This window comes from Oryctolagus cuniculus, chromosome 9, assembly GCF_051225735.1.
Source record: "Oryctolagus cuniculus isolate XC-2025 breed Fujian yellow rabbit chromosome 9, ASM5122573v1, whole genome shotgun sequence".
Taxonomy (NCBI): Eukaryota; Metazoa; Chordata; class Mammalia; order Lagomorpha; family Leporidae; genus Oryctolagus; species Oryctolagus cuniculus.
The window spans coordinates 94,815,145-94,832,134 of NC_142875.1; the positions used below are offsets into that span (position 1 = coordinate 94,815,145).

The 16,990-nt window shown below is 44.2% G+C and overlaps 1 protein-coding gene across 2 annotated transcripts in view; it reads right to left on the reverse strand.

Moving 5' to 3' along the window:
* The window catches only part of MIPEP (mitochondrial intermediate peptidase), a 172,009-nt gene that overhangs the window by 83,603 nt on the left and 71,416 nt on the right, over positions 1–16,990 (reverse strand). Inside the window, exon 15 of one of the 2 annotated variants that reach the window (XM_089303735.1) lies at positions 7,339–7,539. The exons of the other annotated variant lie outside the window; for it this stretch is intronic. Coding sequence (XP_089159861.1) covers positions 7,354–7,539 — 186 coding nt within the window. The 3' untranslated portion in view covers positions 7,339–7,353. Of the gene's footprint in view, positions 1–7,338; positions 7,540–16,990 lie in introns of those variants that run through there. 2 annotated transcript variants of the gene reach the window in all.

The following is a 16,990-nucleotide window of genomic DNA, read 5'->3' on the forward strand; positions in this document are numbered from 1 at the left end:
AAGCCGGGCCACAGTGTGGCCCGGCCTGCTCTTCTTCCCTGGCCTCTTTCCAGGACAGGGTTTGCTGTAGCCCTGCGCCTCCAGGGTGCATGGCCTTCGGGCCATGTGCTCTAGGCTTCCTGGCCTAGATGCTCATCCACATGACTGGTTCCTGGTGCTTGGTATGAACCCCTATTCACCTCTCTCCCCTAAATAAGCTCTCACTCTCCTATGCATCTTTCTCACTAAAAAGCTTAAAACATACCATGCTGCCTCGTTTATCTGTGCCAGTATTTAGAATTCTTCTCTAAATATTAGGCAAGAACCCTCTTGGGCTTATTAATATCGGGGATTTAGTAATAAGCCTGTGGTGAAATCGTAAGGTACCCCAAATTCCGGTAGTACATGTGGCACCCCGGATAGCATTTCTAGGGAACTTTAAAGGGCCACATTTCAGTGTAAATTTTAGGGGGTCTTGTCCGATTTCAATTTAACTCCTGACCATGGGAATGGCTGCTTCACATCATCCTGAGAATCCAGAAACAGCAAGCATTTAATGCACTTCTTCTTACACGTATGAGAGAAGAGAGAGCCTGTCTTAGCACCAATGCATGTCCGAATCCCAAACTCCCATCACTGTGCTAGACTATTACTATAAAGGAAACAGCTTAGGTTTGGGGGCAGACAAAGCTAAGTTTGCATCCTTTCATGCCACTTTCCAGCTTAGTGGCATGATACTGGGCGATTTATTAGGCTCTAAGTCACATTTTCCTCATATGCAAAATATTGATTTTTCTCAAGATACTGTATTTTAAAAGCAATGTTTTTAAACTGTTTTAAAAACAAGTTCAAACAGAATGAATGCTGAATTCATCATAGCTAGAAATACTTACTACACTACTGTCCTATATAACACCGTAATCATCGACATCTACAAACTTTATATTTCACTGCTTTATCTACACATTGTGTAGATGTAGGTTTGGGATTAGAATTTCTTAGGACAGAGAAATTATAGCTAAACAGTTCAAATAATTCTCTCTCTGTACCACTGAACAAGTTCCAAATAAGCAACATATTGTCAGGGTTTCTGGTTTATGTTTCTTTTTATTTATAAAATAGTCAAATATTTTTAACCAAACACATGTGTCTATTCAAATTACTCAGCTTTTAAAAGAAGACACTTTTTTCCAACCTTAATTTAAGGCTTTTAGAAAACATGAAGTCAACCAATGTGATATCAGTCTATTTTCAATATCAAAGTATCTTCCACGAAGTTGCTCATTAACTTACTTTTGGAAAATATTTTTTCTCAACCTTAATCAGTTACCAAACAAAGAATTGGTACTTCATCTGCAAGTTCTAGTTGATGTTGAGAAAGGACTGGTACAAAATGTTCCCCTTTTGATGCTATTATCAAATAGAGCTCATGCTATGGGCCCAGTTAGTTTCATTAGTTCAGATATGCACTCTTTAGAATAAGAAGCCCACTGTAATTGTTACCTCTCTTTGTAATGTGCCCTTTTTCCTCTGGCTGCCTTCAAGGTCCTCTCTTAATCTTTGTTTCCAGCAGTGTGACTATAATGCATATCTAGGAATAGTCTCTATTATTTTTCCTGCTTGAGACTGATTAAGCTGCTTGAATGTCTGGTTTGATTTTCATTATTTTTGGCAGATTATCAGCTATGATCCTTTCACATGCTTCTTCTGCCCTGTTCTCTCGCTCCACTTTTCTGGTGCTCGACTGCACACATGCTACACTGTTTGACACTGTCCCAGCGTTCTTAGAGGCTCTGTCTTGCATTTTGTATTTCAGTTTGGATAATTTCTACTGACCTAAGTTTAAGTTAACTGATTTCTTCCTCAGCCATGTCAAGCATACTGATGAGCTCCTTTGTCGCTCCCCCTCTTCATGGAGGAACGACACAGGACCCTGCCTGTTCTTTCGTCTGCTCGGCCCTCCCCGGGTTTGCTGCTGGTTCTTCCCGGGTTGGCTACTGTCCCTTCCACCTCCGTGGAAGGGCAGTTCCCCCTGGCCACATTCCCCACTTCCGCAGGGGAGCGGCACACCGCCGGCCGGCTCTCTGGGGGCTGCACAGGTGTTCCCCTTAGATGTTCCCCTTAGATGTTCCTGGTGCATGCCGTCTCTCTCCTCCTTTATAGTCCTCCTCTGCCAATCCCAACTCGGCTGCCCACACGCCGAGTACGCTGCTCTCCAATCAGGAGCAAGTCCTACAGTTTATTGGTTGAACTGGAGGCAGCTGTGTAAAAGCTGTTTTCTTCTCTCCCAGCACCATATTGTGGGAGAGCAGATGCACAGAATAAGTCTTAATTCCAGTAACTCAGTCCAGTCCGGGCTGCTCCCCACACTCCTTGAAGGAATTCTTCATATTTGATGTTGTGGCTTTACTTCTTGTATTTCTTCTTGACTGTTTCTCATAGTTTTCATCTCTCCTTCCTACCTGTTCATATACACTATGCATCTTTTCCATGATCCTTATCAGTTAATTAAGTCTCTGAGAGTTAAAAGTTATTTTAGTTGTTAGTTCTTTTAAAGTCCCTGAGTGTGGTTATCCTGACTGCTGTGTCTGTGAGTAGGGGGTCAGGTTTCTGTGGGTTGGTGTGTAACAGTCAATCACTCCCACAGGCCTGCAACACTGAGGATGGCTTTATCTGGGCTCCCACTAACTTCTTGAGTACCTGGTGGAGGATGGGAGGAAATAGCCCACAAATGAAGACAAACTCCCTCTGGGTCAGAATCCTGGGGTATTACAGATTGATAGGCCAGTGCACACTGGGCTTTCAACAGTTTAGAAAAAGATTATATGATTTCTTATCTGCCTTGTAGAGCGGTCAGCTCTTCCTCGAGCTGTGCCACAGGTGAGCCAATCTGTGTCTCCTTGAAGTCAAACACCCAGATGACCCTGTGACCTCAGCTCCCTTGTGAGCCCAATAAAAATGAGGCTTGTATTTGCCTTTTCTGTATCAGGTCGGCAGAAGCACTCTTCTGAGCGTTCCACACCCTAAGTGAATGGGAAAAGACTCAACAGTTCATACTTTCCTAGGTACTAACATCTGGGAAGAGGAAGAAGAGGGAGAGAGGAAGGGGGAGAAAGAAAATAAAATGAGGCCAGAAATGAAGTTCGGCAACTAAAAATGTCTGTTGTAATTCCACACAATTCTCACTGTTGGGCCATACATTCAGAACTGAGCTTATAGGTGAGCAGAGTGCAGACAGAAACAACAGAATGATTGCTTTGAGAACAGGTCTGGATCCCTTATCTCAAATTCCAAAATCTAGAAGGCTCTGGAGACTGTAAGAAAACGGTGATCATTTTCAACACAGAATGGAAAATTACCCTTAGCTGCCTTGTAGATGTAGCAAAACTCCTGAGGCAAACAGGATGTCATGGAGTGGCCACCCGAAATGAGGAAATTAAAGTCCACAGAAGGGTGAAGGAAGTAACTCTGTAACTTAGGCAATCTCCAGGAAGATCGTACACCCCATAATACTCAGCCAATGAGGAACCATGGGAGGGACCTGCCTGCTAAGGTATAAATTGCTTGCTCTGCTCAGGGTGTACCTGCTCATCAGACGCTGAATCTTGCAAGATCCTGGATTAATTCTGGCTTTCTCTGTCCTTCCTGAGCCTGGGTCCATCTCTTGAGTGCACAGGTAAGGGTATTTCCCACAGGACTGAAAGGTTTTTTTATAACTTTGACATATTTGATGGCAAAACCTGGCTTGGACAAACAGGAGGTTTGTAAAGTATGTATCTTTTTAAAACATTTATTTCGTGCCAGCGCTGTGGTGCAGTGGGTTAAGCCTCCACCTGTGACAACAGCATTGCATATGGGCACCGGTTCATGTCCTGGCTGCTCTGCTTCCAATCCAGATCCCTGCTAATGTGCCTGGGAAAGCAGCAGAGTATGACCCAAGTGGTTGAGCCCCTGCCACTCACACGGGAGACCAGATGAAGCTCTTGGCTCCTGGCTTCAGCCTGGCCCAGTCCTGGATGTTGCAGCCATATGGGGATTGAACCAGCAGATGGAAGGTCTCTGTCTCTCCTCTCTCTTTCAAATAAATAAATCTTTTTTTAAAAAATCTACTTGGGGCCAGCGCTGTGGCACGGCGGGTTAACACCCTGGCCTGAGGCGCCAGCATCCCATGTGGGCGCAGGTTCTAGTCCCAGCTACTCCACTTCCTATCCAGCTCTCTGCTATGGCCTGGGATAGCAGTAGAGGATGGCCCAAGTCCTTGGGCCCCAGTACCCGTGCAGGAGAACCAGAGGAGGCTCCTGGCTCCTGGCTTCAGATCGGCGCAGCTCTGGCCGTTGTGGCCAACTGGGGAGTGAACCATCAGATGGAAGACCCATGTCCCTCTCTCTCTCTGCCTTTCCTCTTTGTGTAACTCTTTCAAATAAATAAAAATAAATCTTTAAACTATAAATCTCTACATGGCAAATATTTTGACTGATACAGAGTTAACTTCATACTTCTTACTTAAATAGGCCAAAAACTTTCCAAAGTGTTCTACAAACATCTCTTCCTGAAGAGGTTTACTGGGGTGTCATTTAGAACATGAGGCTAAGTAGCGAAATGAAGCACAAGAAACTCTAAATACACTGTCTCATCCTGCATCTACTGAGCCCAGTTGCATGAAGCTGCTTGGAACTGGTAGACTTTGGGCCTGAACTCACCAAGAACAGAGGTATTGCCCACTGGTGGAAGATACATCAACAAAGCAAGTGGGGTGTGCCCAGGAGTCAACCAAGTCAGTTCCTGGTGTGGGGGAGATTCCCAGTGCAAACCAGTGTATTAAAAATTATATCCAGCCCTAGTTTCTAGAATATAGAAACCCTACTTAATTACTATATCCACTGCACCCCCATACATCTTTACAATCAGATGATAATTTGTTGAGAAATAATTTATTAAAGAAATCAAATGTGAACTCTAGGAAAAAATTCTTATAAAGTCTCCCAGAGAAATAAAGGCTGGGGGCCAGCACTATGGCTGGCATCCCATATAGACACTGGTTCAAGTCCAGGCTGCTCTACTTCTGATCCAGCTCCCTATTAATGCACCTGGGAAAGCACTGAAGGATGGTCCAAATCCTTGGGCCCCTGCACCTGCATGGGAGACCCAGAAGAAGGTCTTGGCTCTGGTATTCAGCCTGGCCTGTCCTAGGTCATTGTGGCCATCTGGAGAGTGGACAAGCAAAGAGAACATCTCCTTCTCTCTTTCTCTCTCTGTCTCTCCCTCTCTCTTTGTAGCTCTTTCAAATAAATAAATGAATCTTTAAAAAAAAGGCTTGAGTACAGTTATATCATTTTCATTAACCTGTAAGCTTCTTTCCAATCCTACATTACACTCACTTTCTGTTTCAGCTCCTCTGAGTCCCACCTGAGCACTGGCTTTTCCAGGGCCAGCACAGATCCCAAGCTTTCTGTAACTCCCTGCAGAGACTCTGGGTTCCCCGTGCCTGCCATCAGTTTCCACTGTTTTGGTCAGAGCCCAAGCAGCCCAAGCAATGCAAGCTGATGGAGCCCACCATGGAAGAAAGGGCAGGGCACCGGGTACGCTGCATTTTGGGGCTGCTCCCTGCATCAGTGGATCCACAAAGCTCCTTCTCATTGCCCTGCTCTACAACACATGCTCCTTCTCAGAACAGCCAGCCTTCCTCCATGCTGAAAAGCCCCAGATAAACCAACCGCCTGGGAAAGCACTGAAGGACAGCCCAAGTGCTTGGGCCCCTTGCACCCACTTGGGGAAGCTCATGGCTCCTGGCTTCAGACCAGCCCTCCTTGAGCTGTTGGTGGCCATTTGGGGAGTGAACCAGTATATGGAAGACCTTTGTCTCTGTCTCTCCCTCTCACTGTCTGTAACTCTGCCTCTGAAATAAATACATAAAATCTTAAAACACACACACACACACAACTTTTTTCTGCAGTATAAACAAGTAGATTGTGATTTTCCTTTTTTTCAGGTAACTGTTAGTATCAGCTATTCCTCAGACAAAGACAATTCTTTTAAATACAATAGTAAATCTGGTTATAACCTCAATAAAGCTTAGCCAACTGCAACTTTTACCAACTAGTTTACCATACAGTTGTTCAGAAGCAGTTTTCTGAAATAACCTGTATCCCTTACTTAATAAGGGCAGTCTATTTTAAAAAGGATTTGAAACTATGAATGCAAATTTATTTCAAGATAATACCTATTGAGTGAACTTCGTATTTCAGATAACTGATGCCCTTCCTTGAGTTTCTTTTGCAAAAATGCCTGCAGTTTTTGCCTCTGTAGGACCCCCACTGCATCTGAAGTAGGCCTGGTGTGAGGCTGCTGTGTCCTGTGTTTACTGACTAGAGGCCCTGGCCTGGGAGAAGTCAGCAAGAGAAGCAGGTGGGCTCTGCCAGGCTGACTCACTGGACACATCTTCACCCAGCATCCCCGCTTGTGCTGGACATCCTACTAAGCCAGCAATGAACCCCACCTGATCCTGAGACCGGCACAGGCAAAGGAGGAAGGCAATGAAGGAATTTAGGAGACAGCGGTGATTGACAGCCTCTCAGAGGCAATTACCCTAAAAAAAAAATGATGTTGCTTGTGTTACTGCATTGGTGCTATTTCAGATTCAAAGATCCAGATCCACCCTCATGAAAAAACACAGTAAAACACTTGGTTAAACAGGAAAATGGTGGAAATGTTATTTCTACAATTGGAACATGATGTGTTAATAACTAACTACCATGACTTGACTTGCTAACTTTAGTAAGTCTACCTGAATTTTCCCACAATGACCACATATCTTTATTTAACAACAAAAATTGTTGTGTTTATGTCTGGAAACACAAGGTTAGGCTTTACATGACTACAACAAGGAAAATGTTCCTTATCTAACAATAAATGCCAAAGCTGCCTACAAGTTAGAAAGAGCTGACTTAAGCCTTGGAGCAGTGGCTACACACTCACTTTGCAAGGCTCTGCTACATGTTGAGTAGCAGTTCCTATTTCCAGGGTTGACTTAACATAGTCATTCATTTGATGGTGTGAATTCAAGTTTAGGGGAACTTCAATGAGACTCTTCAATCAGACCAGCATGATGGTGTTAAAGGTCTCCTGACAACACTCCAGGGAGTGAAAGTCCCACCCTCCTTGTGTATCCAGAGCACATGGTATGCTGGAGCTGACTCCCAGAACCCATGCTTTTTTTTTTTCTTATACCAGAAATGCAATTACAGCCAAAAAGGGAAAAATCAGAGGCTATAAAATCAACTCCCTTCCCAGGTCAAGAAGGTAAAGTGTGGTTTCTTGCTCAGAATCACAATTCTTCTTGCTTAGATATGAATTATAAGAAAAATAATAGTTCAACTATAGGAAGCCCAGAGTGAGCAAACTAGCAGCATCAGCAGCATCTGGGAGCTTCTTGCAATTACAAAACTTTGGCCCCGCCCTACAGACTCTTTCAGTCAGAATCTGTGTTCTGACCAGACCGCCACATGATTTCTTGCATGTGAAAGTTTGAGATGCCCTGACATAGTAAAACATAATAATCACCTGAAAAACAATGGTGAACAAAACTAAACCTAATTTTTAAAAAGATTTATATTTGTTTATTGATTGATTTGAGAGGCAGAGTTACAGAGAGAGGGAGAGACAGAGAGATCTTCCATCCACTGGGTCCCTCCCCAAATGGCTGTAATGGCCAGAAGAGCCAGGAGCTTCTTCTGGGTACCCTATGTGGATGCAGGGTCCCAAGCTCTTGGGCCACCTTTCACTGCTTTCCCAGGCCATTAGTAGAGAGCTGGGTCAGAAGAGGATGTGATTCTGGCACTGCAGGCAGAGACAGCCTACGATGCAACGGCACCCGCCCAAAATCTTTCTAATTTTAGGAGCCAAACAGCAGTCCAGAAAAAGGGGACAGTGTGTGCAAGACAGACTGAGGATTGCGTCTGAGTAGGCATAATGGGTTTCCTACTCCTGCTCATTTGCAGTATCCTGGTTCTCGTTTGTAAATTAGGATAAAACACTCCACAACAAAAACTGTGAGAAGATTCAATGAGGTGAGATGTATTCAACCTGTGAATGGTAATAAAAGGGAAGACATTCAACCCCTTGCCTGACACATGTGACTTAAATGCTGCCATAGCCCACATGACCACACGTGCAGGTGGGCCTGGCAGTCCTCAGTCAGGACTGCTGTCTCATGTGGATAGTAACGGCACCCCTTCCTTCTTAACAGTGGTCTGGCTTGGCCAGAGGTCACACCGTCCCTCAGTAACAACTAACTCACTGGAGCTCTGTCTGAGCCAAACACCACGCTAGAGCCCTCAGCTGTGCCGTGCTGCCTCACCACACACAGAAGCTGTTGACAGTACTACTTGGGATAAGCAAAAGCCGCAGTGTTTGTTGACCATAACAAAGAATTAAAACTTTAAATAATATCAGCTTTTGCATTACACTAAGACAACCCAATACTTTGGGAAGATTTTAGAGATAATGTCAAAACTACAACTGCTGTAGCCAACTCGGTATCCTCTGCATTCTTGGATGTTTCGCCATGAGCTTAACTTGGAAGCATGTCACCTTATCAACTTGCAGAGATTTTCTATCATTTCACAATCTCGCTGGTCTAATTTAAATTATGTTATAAGTCTGGCATCAAATTCTCAGGGAGCCGAATCACTGTGATAAAATAACTTGCTTTATTAATGATCATTCAAAATTTTTTTTTATGTTAGAGGCTGCATAAATACCAAAAGTCAAGACATTCTCTAGTACAAATCCATGTTATGGTAATAACTCAACTCTTCCCAAAGCAAAGAACTCCTACCATGGCTGTCCCCTTAGAACATACTGGGTTGGCTATAAAGCTTGCGGAGGCACAGACATCCAACAACAAGAACACTTCAGAGGCATAAAGCCAAGCTCCAAAGCTGCCCAGGCCCCGAGTCAGCAGCTTCCATTGCCCAGCTCGCTCCCGTCCCACCCTGAGCTGTGGGTGATGGAGCAACACCAAATCTCCCCTCGTGTCTATAACAGAAAAACAGCTGGATCACAGCCGGTCTCAACTAGCCTGTTTTGCTGTTACCAGTAATCCACATGGCACATAATCAATATAATTAAAATGCTATGTCGGCCCAAAGAGACAAACAGCTCAGGCCTGATTCACAGAAAATGCTATCATCGCTCAGTTACTTGACTTAGTGGTGTTTTCTAACAGAAAAAGATGATCTGAGATGAAGAACTTCTAAAATGTTCATCTAGAACCACAGACCCACCATTCGCTCAAAGAGATAGAAACCACATGGCTCTGGGAGTTACAGGGTCCAACATTAAACATTCTAATGTGTGCTACAGATCCAACTTCTAATTTTTTTCCAAAAAAATTCCAATAATACCATGTTTTACAGTTTGCATACGTTATTATTTGTGACTAAATTTTTTGAGGCAAGTACTTTTTAATTTTTGCTGATTTAACTGCTTTTATATAAAGGAACAGAAAAGTCTCAGACAAGCTCAGTGACTTGTCTAAGATCACTCGTGCATGGTGACAGGACCAAGGTCAGGTCTGTCTGTCTACCTGCTGGTCCAACACTCTTGTCTAGACATCATTAAGAACTATTAAGGTGAAAATAAGAGAAGTTCCAAAACAACTTGAACCTGCCAAAGCTAATCTAGTTCTAGTTGCACTTCAGTTTTTACCTTCAGTCCTTATTCATATCTCCTGAAAAAGAATGACAGGCAAAGATTTACTACACGTTTGTAGGTCTCCTTGGAAATAGAACTTAAGCAATTGTAGCCTTGGGCTGATTTTTACAGAGGCAACAGACAAAAATCTTATAATGAGACAGGCAGAACAATTCTAAAATGAAGTGTTAAGATTTTACAGTTCCAGAAATAATGCTTAAAATACATGTGGGTTTTAAAAAAAAAAATACGTGTGGGTCTGTTACCTTTGTGAGTTTTGTGAAACACGCTGTCAGAAGTACAAGTATAAGCCGTTACCTACCATCATTTTGCGCCAATCCAAAGCCAGGAACCAGCTACTTCTTCCGGGTCTCCCTTGCAGGTGCAAGGGCCCAAGCACTTGGGCCAATTCCACCGCTTTCCCAGGCCATAGCAGAGAGCTGGATCGGAAGAGGAGCAGCGGGGACTAGAACCGGCTTCAGCGCTGCAGGCGAGGATTAACCTACTGCGCCATAGCGCCGGCCCCACCTACCATCTTAAGGGACTTCTGACTAGGAAAAACTGGGACAAGAAAATACCCAGTGTTGTGACACTGCTCATATCAAACACGACGGAACTTTGAGGAAATTCTGACAACAAACTAATGGATCTATTAACCCCCAGGTTACTCTAGAGTGATCTTTGGCCAAGTATCCAGCGTGGATGGCAGTAGACCTACTTTAAAGATTGATTGCTAAACAAAATAAATAAGAAAAACTGCATAAAATAGTAAGTATTGATTTCTATCACTTACTGTGTGATTAATATTTTGTGAGAAAACAATGAGTAATATATTTTAGCATAGCAGCTAAAGATCAAAACTATTAAAAAGTCAGGTTCTCTCGAAACTCAGTTGGCTATATCTGGTGATTAGCAATGCAGGGAAGCTTGCAGAATTATCAGCAAAATAATGTTTAGAACAAGCACGTGCAATTAAGCAAACAGCACTAGAGGAAGAAAGAAACAGCTCATCAGGAAGGTAGAACAATTCTGTGCTTCTATATAGCTAATCAAATGTTTTCAAAATACAGACAGCAAAACTGGATAGAAGAGGGAAGTGATATATCAGTCAGCCTAGCAGAAGACTCTCACTTCTCAATTTTTTTCTAGGTCAAACAAACTAGCTATGTATCAAAGATCTAATTTTTTTTTTATTTTTATTTTTTGACAGGCAGAGTGGACAGTGAGAGAGAGAGACAGAGAGAAAGGTCTTCCTTTGCCGTTGGTTCACCCTCCAATGGCCGCCGCGGCCGGCACACCGCGCTGATCCAATGGCAGGAGCCAGGAGCCAGGTGCTTTTCCTGGTCTCCCATGGGGTGCAGGGCCCAAGCACCTGGGCCATCCTCCACTGCATTCCCTGGCCACAGCAGAGAGCTGGCCTGGAAGAGGGGCAACCGGGACAGAATCCGGCGCCCCAACCGGGACTAGAACCCGGTGTGCCGGCGCCGCAAGGCGGAGGATTAGCCTAGTGAGCCGCGGCGCAGGCCTTGTATCAAAGATCTAAACAACAGACTTGGGAGTGGTGTTGTGGCTCAGCAGGTTAACGCCCTGGCCTGAAGTGCCGGCATCCCATATGGGCGCCGGTTCTTGTAGAGGCTGCTCCTCTTCCAATCCAGCTCTCTGCTATGGCCTGGGATAGCAGTAGAGGATGGCCCAAGTGCTTGGGCCCCTGAACTCATGTGGAAGATCCCGATGAAGCTCCCAGCTCTTGGCTTCTGGCTTCTGCCTGGCCCAGTCTTAGCCACTGCAGCCATCCGGGAAGTGGACCAGAAGATGGAAAATCTCTTTCTCTCCCTCCCTCCCTAACTCTCACCTTTCAAATATAAGAAATAAATCTTAAAAAACAATTTCACATGAAAATTACAGGTTCCTAAATAAGAAAGGTGGTAGAATGCGGCTAAAGCAGTTCATTACACAATCTAAAGTTTACAGCATTAAAATGTAAATGCATACATTCAATAAGACTGACATTTAATTAGCTAAGTGTAAGAAATCGGGGAAGAAAACAAGGTATAGGGAAGAAGACAGCAGTAGCAAGAGCAGAGACTAATGAGCTAAAACAAATTGGAGAGGACAAAGTTCATCATTAGCACTTTGAAAGTACTACTAAGATAAACAGACTTCTGCCACGATTAACAGAGAAAAAAACAATACAAATGAAAAGGATGTAATTTTGTAAGACCTGAAGGATAAAAGATAGCAATAAATAACTTCATGCCAATAAACTTAAAAACTTGGATTAAATGGATAAATTTCTAGAAAATTACAACTTAGCAAAGCTTATTTAAGGGAGAAAAAAGGCACACAGAGTCCTATGAAAGTTAAGAATCATCATTTAAGAATTCTTCTCAAAGAGAAATTAGTAGACCCTGAATGGTTTTACAGATGAATCCTAACAGAGTTTCAAGGAACAGGTGATTATAATTCTATAAAAAAAAAATACTTTAGCTGATGCTGTGGCACAGTAGGTTAAAGCCCCTGCCTGTAGCACTGGCATCCCATATGGGCGCAATTTCAGTCCTGGCAGCTCCACTTCCTATCCAGCTCCCTGCTAATGTGCCTGGGAAAGCATCGGAGAATGGCCCAAGTCCTTTGGCCCCTGTACCCACGTGGGAGACCTGGAAGAAGCCCCTGGCTTCAGATCAGCTCAGCTCCAGCCATTGAGGCCATTTGGGAAATGAACCAATGGATGGAAAATCTTTCTCTCTCTGTCTCTACCTCTCTGTGTAATTGTCTTTCAAAGAAATAAAATAAGCCTTAAAAAAATAGTAAACCATTAGAAACATTTCCTTTAAAAGCCAGGACCAGTGGTCAGCACTGTGGCACAGCAGGAGCATCCCACACCAAACCACTAGTTTGAGTTCCAACTATTTAGCTTCCAATCCAGTTCCCGGTTTATGTGCCACAGAAGGCACTGGAAGACAGCCCAAGGACTTGGGCCCCTGCCATCCATGTGGAAGATCCAGGTGGAGGTCCTGGGTACCTCTCTTCTCTTCTCTTCCCTTTTCTGGCTCTCTCTCTTTAAAAAATCAGGACCAAAGAAGTAACAGCCATATAGTTACTACTTGCAACAGTGTATAGGAGGTTCTAGCAAGTGGAACAGAGCAAGAAAAAGAAATAAAAGAGATACAGATTAGAAATGAACAAAAAAATGGGCCAGTGTTGTGCAGCAGGTTAAGCTGCAACCTGCGCCAGTTCAAGTCCTGGCTGCTCCACTTCCAATCCAGCTCCCCACTAATGAGCCTGAGAAAGCAGCAGATGATGGCTCAAGTGCTTGGGCCCCTTCCACCCAGATGGAGTTCCTGGCTTCTGGCTCCCGCTTGGCCCAGTCCTTGCTGTTGCAGGCATTTGGAGAGTGAACCAGCAGATGGAAGGTCTTTCTCTCCCTCCATCCCTCCCTCTGCCATTTTGACATTCAAAGAAATATTTAAAAGAAAAACCAGCAGTTTCAATCTTATACATGAATACAAAAGAGAAAAGCATAAAAATATTCACATCAGCAGCCTGTGAACTAGCCAAACAAACAAACAAACAAACAAAAAAAAATGGGAGAACACATATGCTTAATGACATGCCACTCATGTAGGAGAATGGGTACAAAAATTATGGAATACTGTACAGAACTAGAAGTAAACACACTGTTACCGTCAACATGGATGTGTCTTAAGTATATAATCACTGAAAAAATCATAGAAGACTAAAATGCCCATTTTGTAAATCTCAAAGCTAAAATTAAACACTACTACATCACTTAGGAATAAATAATGCAAGAGAAACTATTTTTAAGCAAAAAAGAAACATGAGTAAGAATTCAGGACTCCTTACGCCTGGGAGGTAGGGAACAGGGATGCGTTCATAGCAGAAGGGCACATAGGAATGTTGATGTCTGAAGCTGGGGCGTGGAGAGCTCACAGCTGTTCATTCTGTGCATGCTATCTTGCAACATCCAATACTAAATCTGAGGAGCTAAGTTTTCTACTTTCAGAGATGCCTCATTTCCTCCACAATCGTTTCTAAGCAGAATCTCTGGAGTTGAAATCAGTTCCAACTCACTGTCTCTGTACTATGGCTTCTTTTCTGGAATGTCACATAGTTAAGTATGCTCTCTTCCCCTTACATGAACGCACCTGCTATGGGTTGAATAGGACTGACCTCCCCAAAACTCATGTAGATGTTTAAGCTCTGATGCTATAATGTTAATGGCTGATGGATTAAGAACAGATATTCAATATAATCATGGCATCTGAAAGGTGATTCTTGTGGGAAGTCTTCGGTCATTGAAGATGTGCCCTTGGAAGGTTATTATTTGAGTTCGAGTTCAGCATAGGTGCTCTCTCTGCTTCCTGGCTCACCATGACATCATTCCTCTGCACTGGGCATGACCCGCTTCCACCCATGCCAGGCTAGGGGGCCACCTGATTCTGAACTGTGACCTCCAAACTGTGAGTGGAAATAAACCTTTCTCTCTCAAAGAAGCTCTTCTCGGGCATTTTCGTTAAAGTAATGAAAAGCAGACTAATATAGCACCCTTCAGATACAAAATACAAGACTCCAGTTTCATTCTTCTAACCTAAAAGCTTTTTCGGGGGAGCCAGTGCTGTGATGTAGTGCTGGCATCCCATATGGGTGCTGGTTCAAGTCCCAGCTGCTCTTCTTCCAATCCAGCTCTCTGCTAATGTTCCTGGGCAAGCACTGGAAGATGGCCCAAGTGCTGGAGCCCCTGCCATCCTCATGGGAGATCTGGAAAAAGCGTCTGGCTTCAGCCTGGCCCAGACCCAGCTGTTGTGGCCATCTGGGGTAATGAACCAGTGGGTGGAAGCGTACTCTCTCTCTCTTCTCTCTCTGTATCTCTGCCTTTCAAATAAAATAAAATAAAATAATAATTAAAAATTTTTTTCTGAGACCAGGTTGTGGCATAGCATGCCTGAGATGCTGGCACCGCATATGGGAACCTGTTCATACCCCAGCTGCTCCACTTGATCAGTTCCCTGCAAATGTGCTGGGAAAACAATGGAAGATGGTTCAAGTACTTGGGCCCCTGCCACTCATGTAGGAAACATGGAAGAAGCTCTTGACTCCTGGCTTCAGCCTGGTCCAGTCCCGGCTGTTGTGGCCATTTTGGGAGTAAGCCAGAGGATGAAAGATCTCCTTCTCTAACTCTGTAAGATAAATAAACAAAGCTTAAAAAAACTTTCTTAAAAAATTCCTACGTGAAATGGTTTCCCATTTCACACAAATGTAGCAGCCTCTCCTCAGGACATCTGCCAGTCCTTCACTGTTGCTGTGAAACATGGCAGACCCAAGGGAACAAAAGGCGCCCAGTAGACTGAAAAAAGCAATACTGGCAGCCCCGCTCCACGAAATATGCTGAGGGCAGAGGGGGTGCTGCAGGGGAAGGTGAGGACACATTAGTGTGTGTGGAGCAAGTGCTGTGAGTCGGGAACTGGAAACTGAAGACAACAGGGGACACAGCCAGTCACAGCCTGCTTGGGGGTGTGGCTAATTCAATTTTGTCACACAGGGACACAGAGTCTCAGACAGCAGGATGGGCACAGAGACTCAGAAATGCCAAAAGAAAGGCACAACTAGAAGTTTTGAGCTTTTGCTAACTTTCAGAAATATATCTAAAACCTTCCATGAAGAGATCAAAATCTAGGGCAGAGATAAAAAGATCTCGCTTCTTTATGAATCAGTACTGGGTGAAGAGAGAAAAAACAAAAAGCAAAGACTGGGGCCTCAAGTGCTGTGGCACTCAGGGACAGCACTTGGGCCACACCCTGCCAGGGTGTCTGCAGACCGGGCCTGCAACACGGAGGTGTGCTTGGCAGCTGCAGTGCTGGGTGAGCGCTGTCTCCTTGCCTGGAACCCAAGACTTCAGGGACTGTGAAGAGCACCTGAGACTTCTGCAACAGACGTGGGCCAGCACACACAACGCCATTCAATACTGTAACAAGGGACCCTACGTAGTTTAAAGAAGATCAAAACACAGGGGGGAAAAGCCACGCTGCATCACAGAAAGGTGAAGGCAGGGTGGGCGTGATGCTGCCAGAAGTGGGGGCTGCTTACAAAGCATTCTGTGCTCACAGCAACCGGCAAGCACCAAAGGCAGGAACCAAGGGGCACTGAGGACAGAGGGACAGTGCCTTCCGGAGCCTGCTAATGCAGCCTAAGCCTGGGCGAGATCTGTGGGGAAATCTCATCACTCTTGGTCCAGGCCAAGTCTACCACGGCTTTTAGGCCTTGGGGCTGCTACCAAGCGTATTCTCCCCCTCCACACTTGTGCTATTGACTTTAAGATCAACTCACAACAAAGTCTACCTGTGCCTTGATGTTGTAGCTTGTCAAGACAATTTTGAATCTCAGATGAGTACCTCTGGCACTTGTTATCTCATACTTAACTGCATGGCACCTGCACATCTGATAAGCAGATGTCTCTAATTACTCATTCCACCACAAGGAATGTGTTGGCCATGCTATGCTCTAGTTAAGATAAAATACTTGGAGGTGTAAATAAATCACTGATAGATTATCATAGACTCAGAACTTTCTGGAATATATCTCAAGATATAAAAAAAATGTTCTTCACTGAGATATCGCAGGATAGGAAATAAAGCATAAAGATGCAATTCTGTTATTTTTCCTTATGGGCTTAAGTGACATTTATTTACAAAGGCTTGGGTTTTAAGGAATTAACTCCTGATCCTGACAGCTAGCACTGCCCTAAAAATGAAAACACCAAGCCACCCGGTGTCTTAATTAGTGACAAGAAGAGGCAAGTCCTTTGTGAAGCTCAAAGCATTTACATTTCTGCCTTTGGGGCACACTTTCCATTCTCCACAGGCTCACAGAATTATTTAAAATTCTTTAGAAACTGTGTCTGCGAGTCCCTTAAGGGCCCCCAGACAGCCTTCCAAGTGTGAGACTTGAATTAATTCAAAGAGGCTTCATGCTTTCTCCCTATCTCATCTATCTTGGGACAGATCTGGGGCTCACAACCGTTTTCTTGCAGCTACCCAGGTCAAAAGGGTCCCTCCCACGACAGGATTTAGTAAGAGCACAGGACTGGGAGGCCCTCCCCTGTTTTTGGACATTACATCACCCCTAAGCTGGGGCTCGACCCCTTCTCCACTCTCTTTAAGTAGGATGGTTAATATTTTAAAAATTGGCATTAGCATCTGTGGTGAATTTCAGCCCAAGACTGAGCTTTTTAAAAGAAATGTCGACTCTGCATGACTCCTGCTTCCCTGGGAGTCTCCCTCTCACTGCAGGTTGGCTAGCT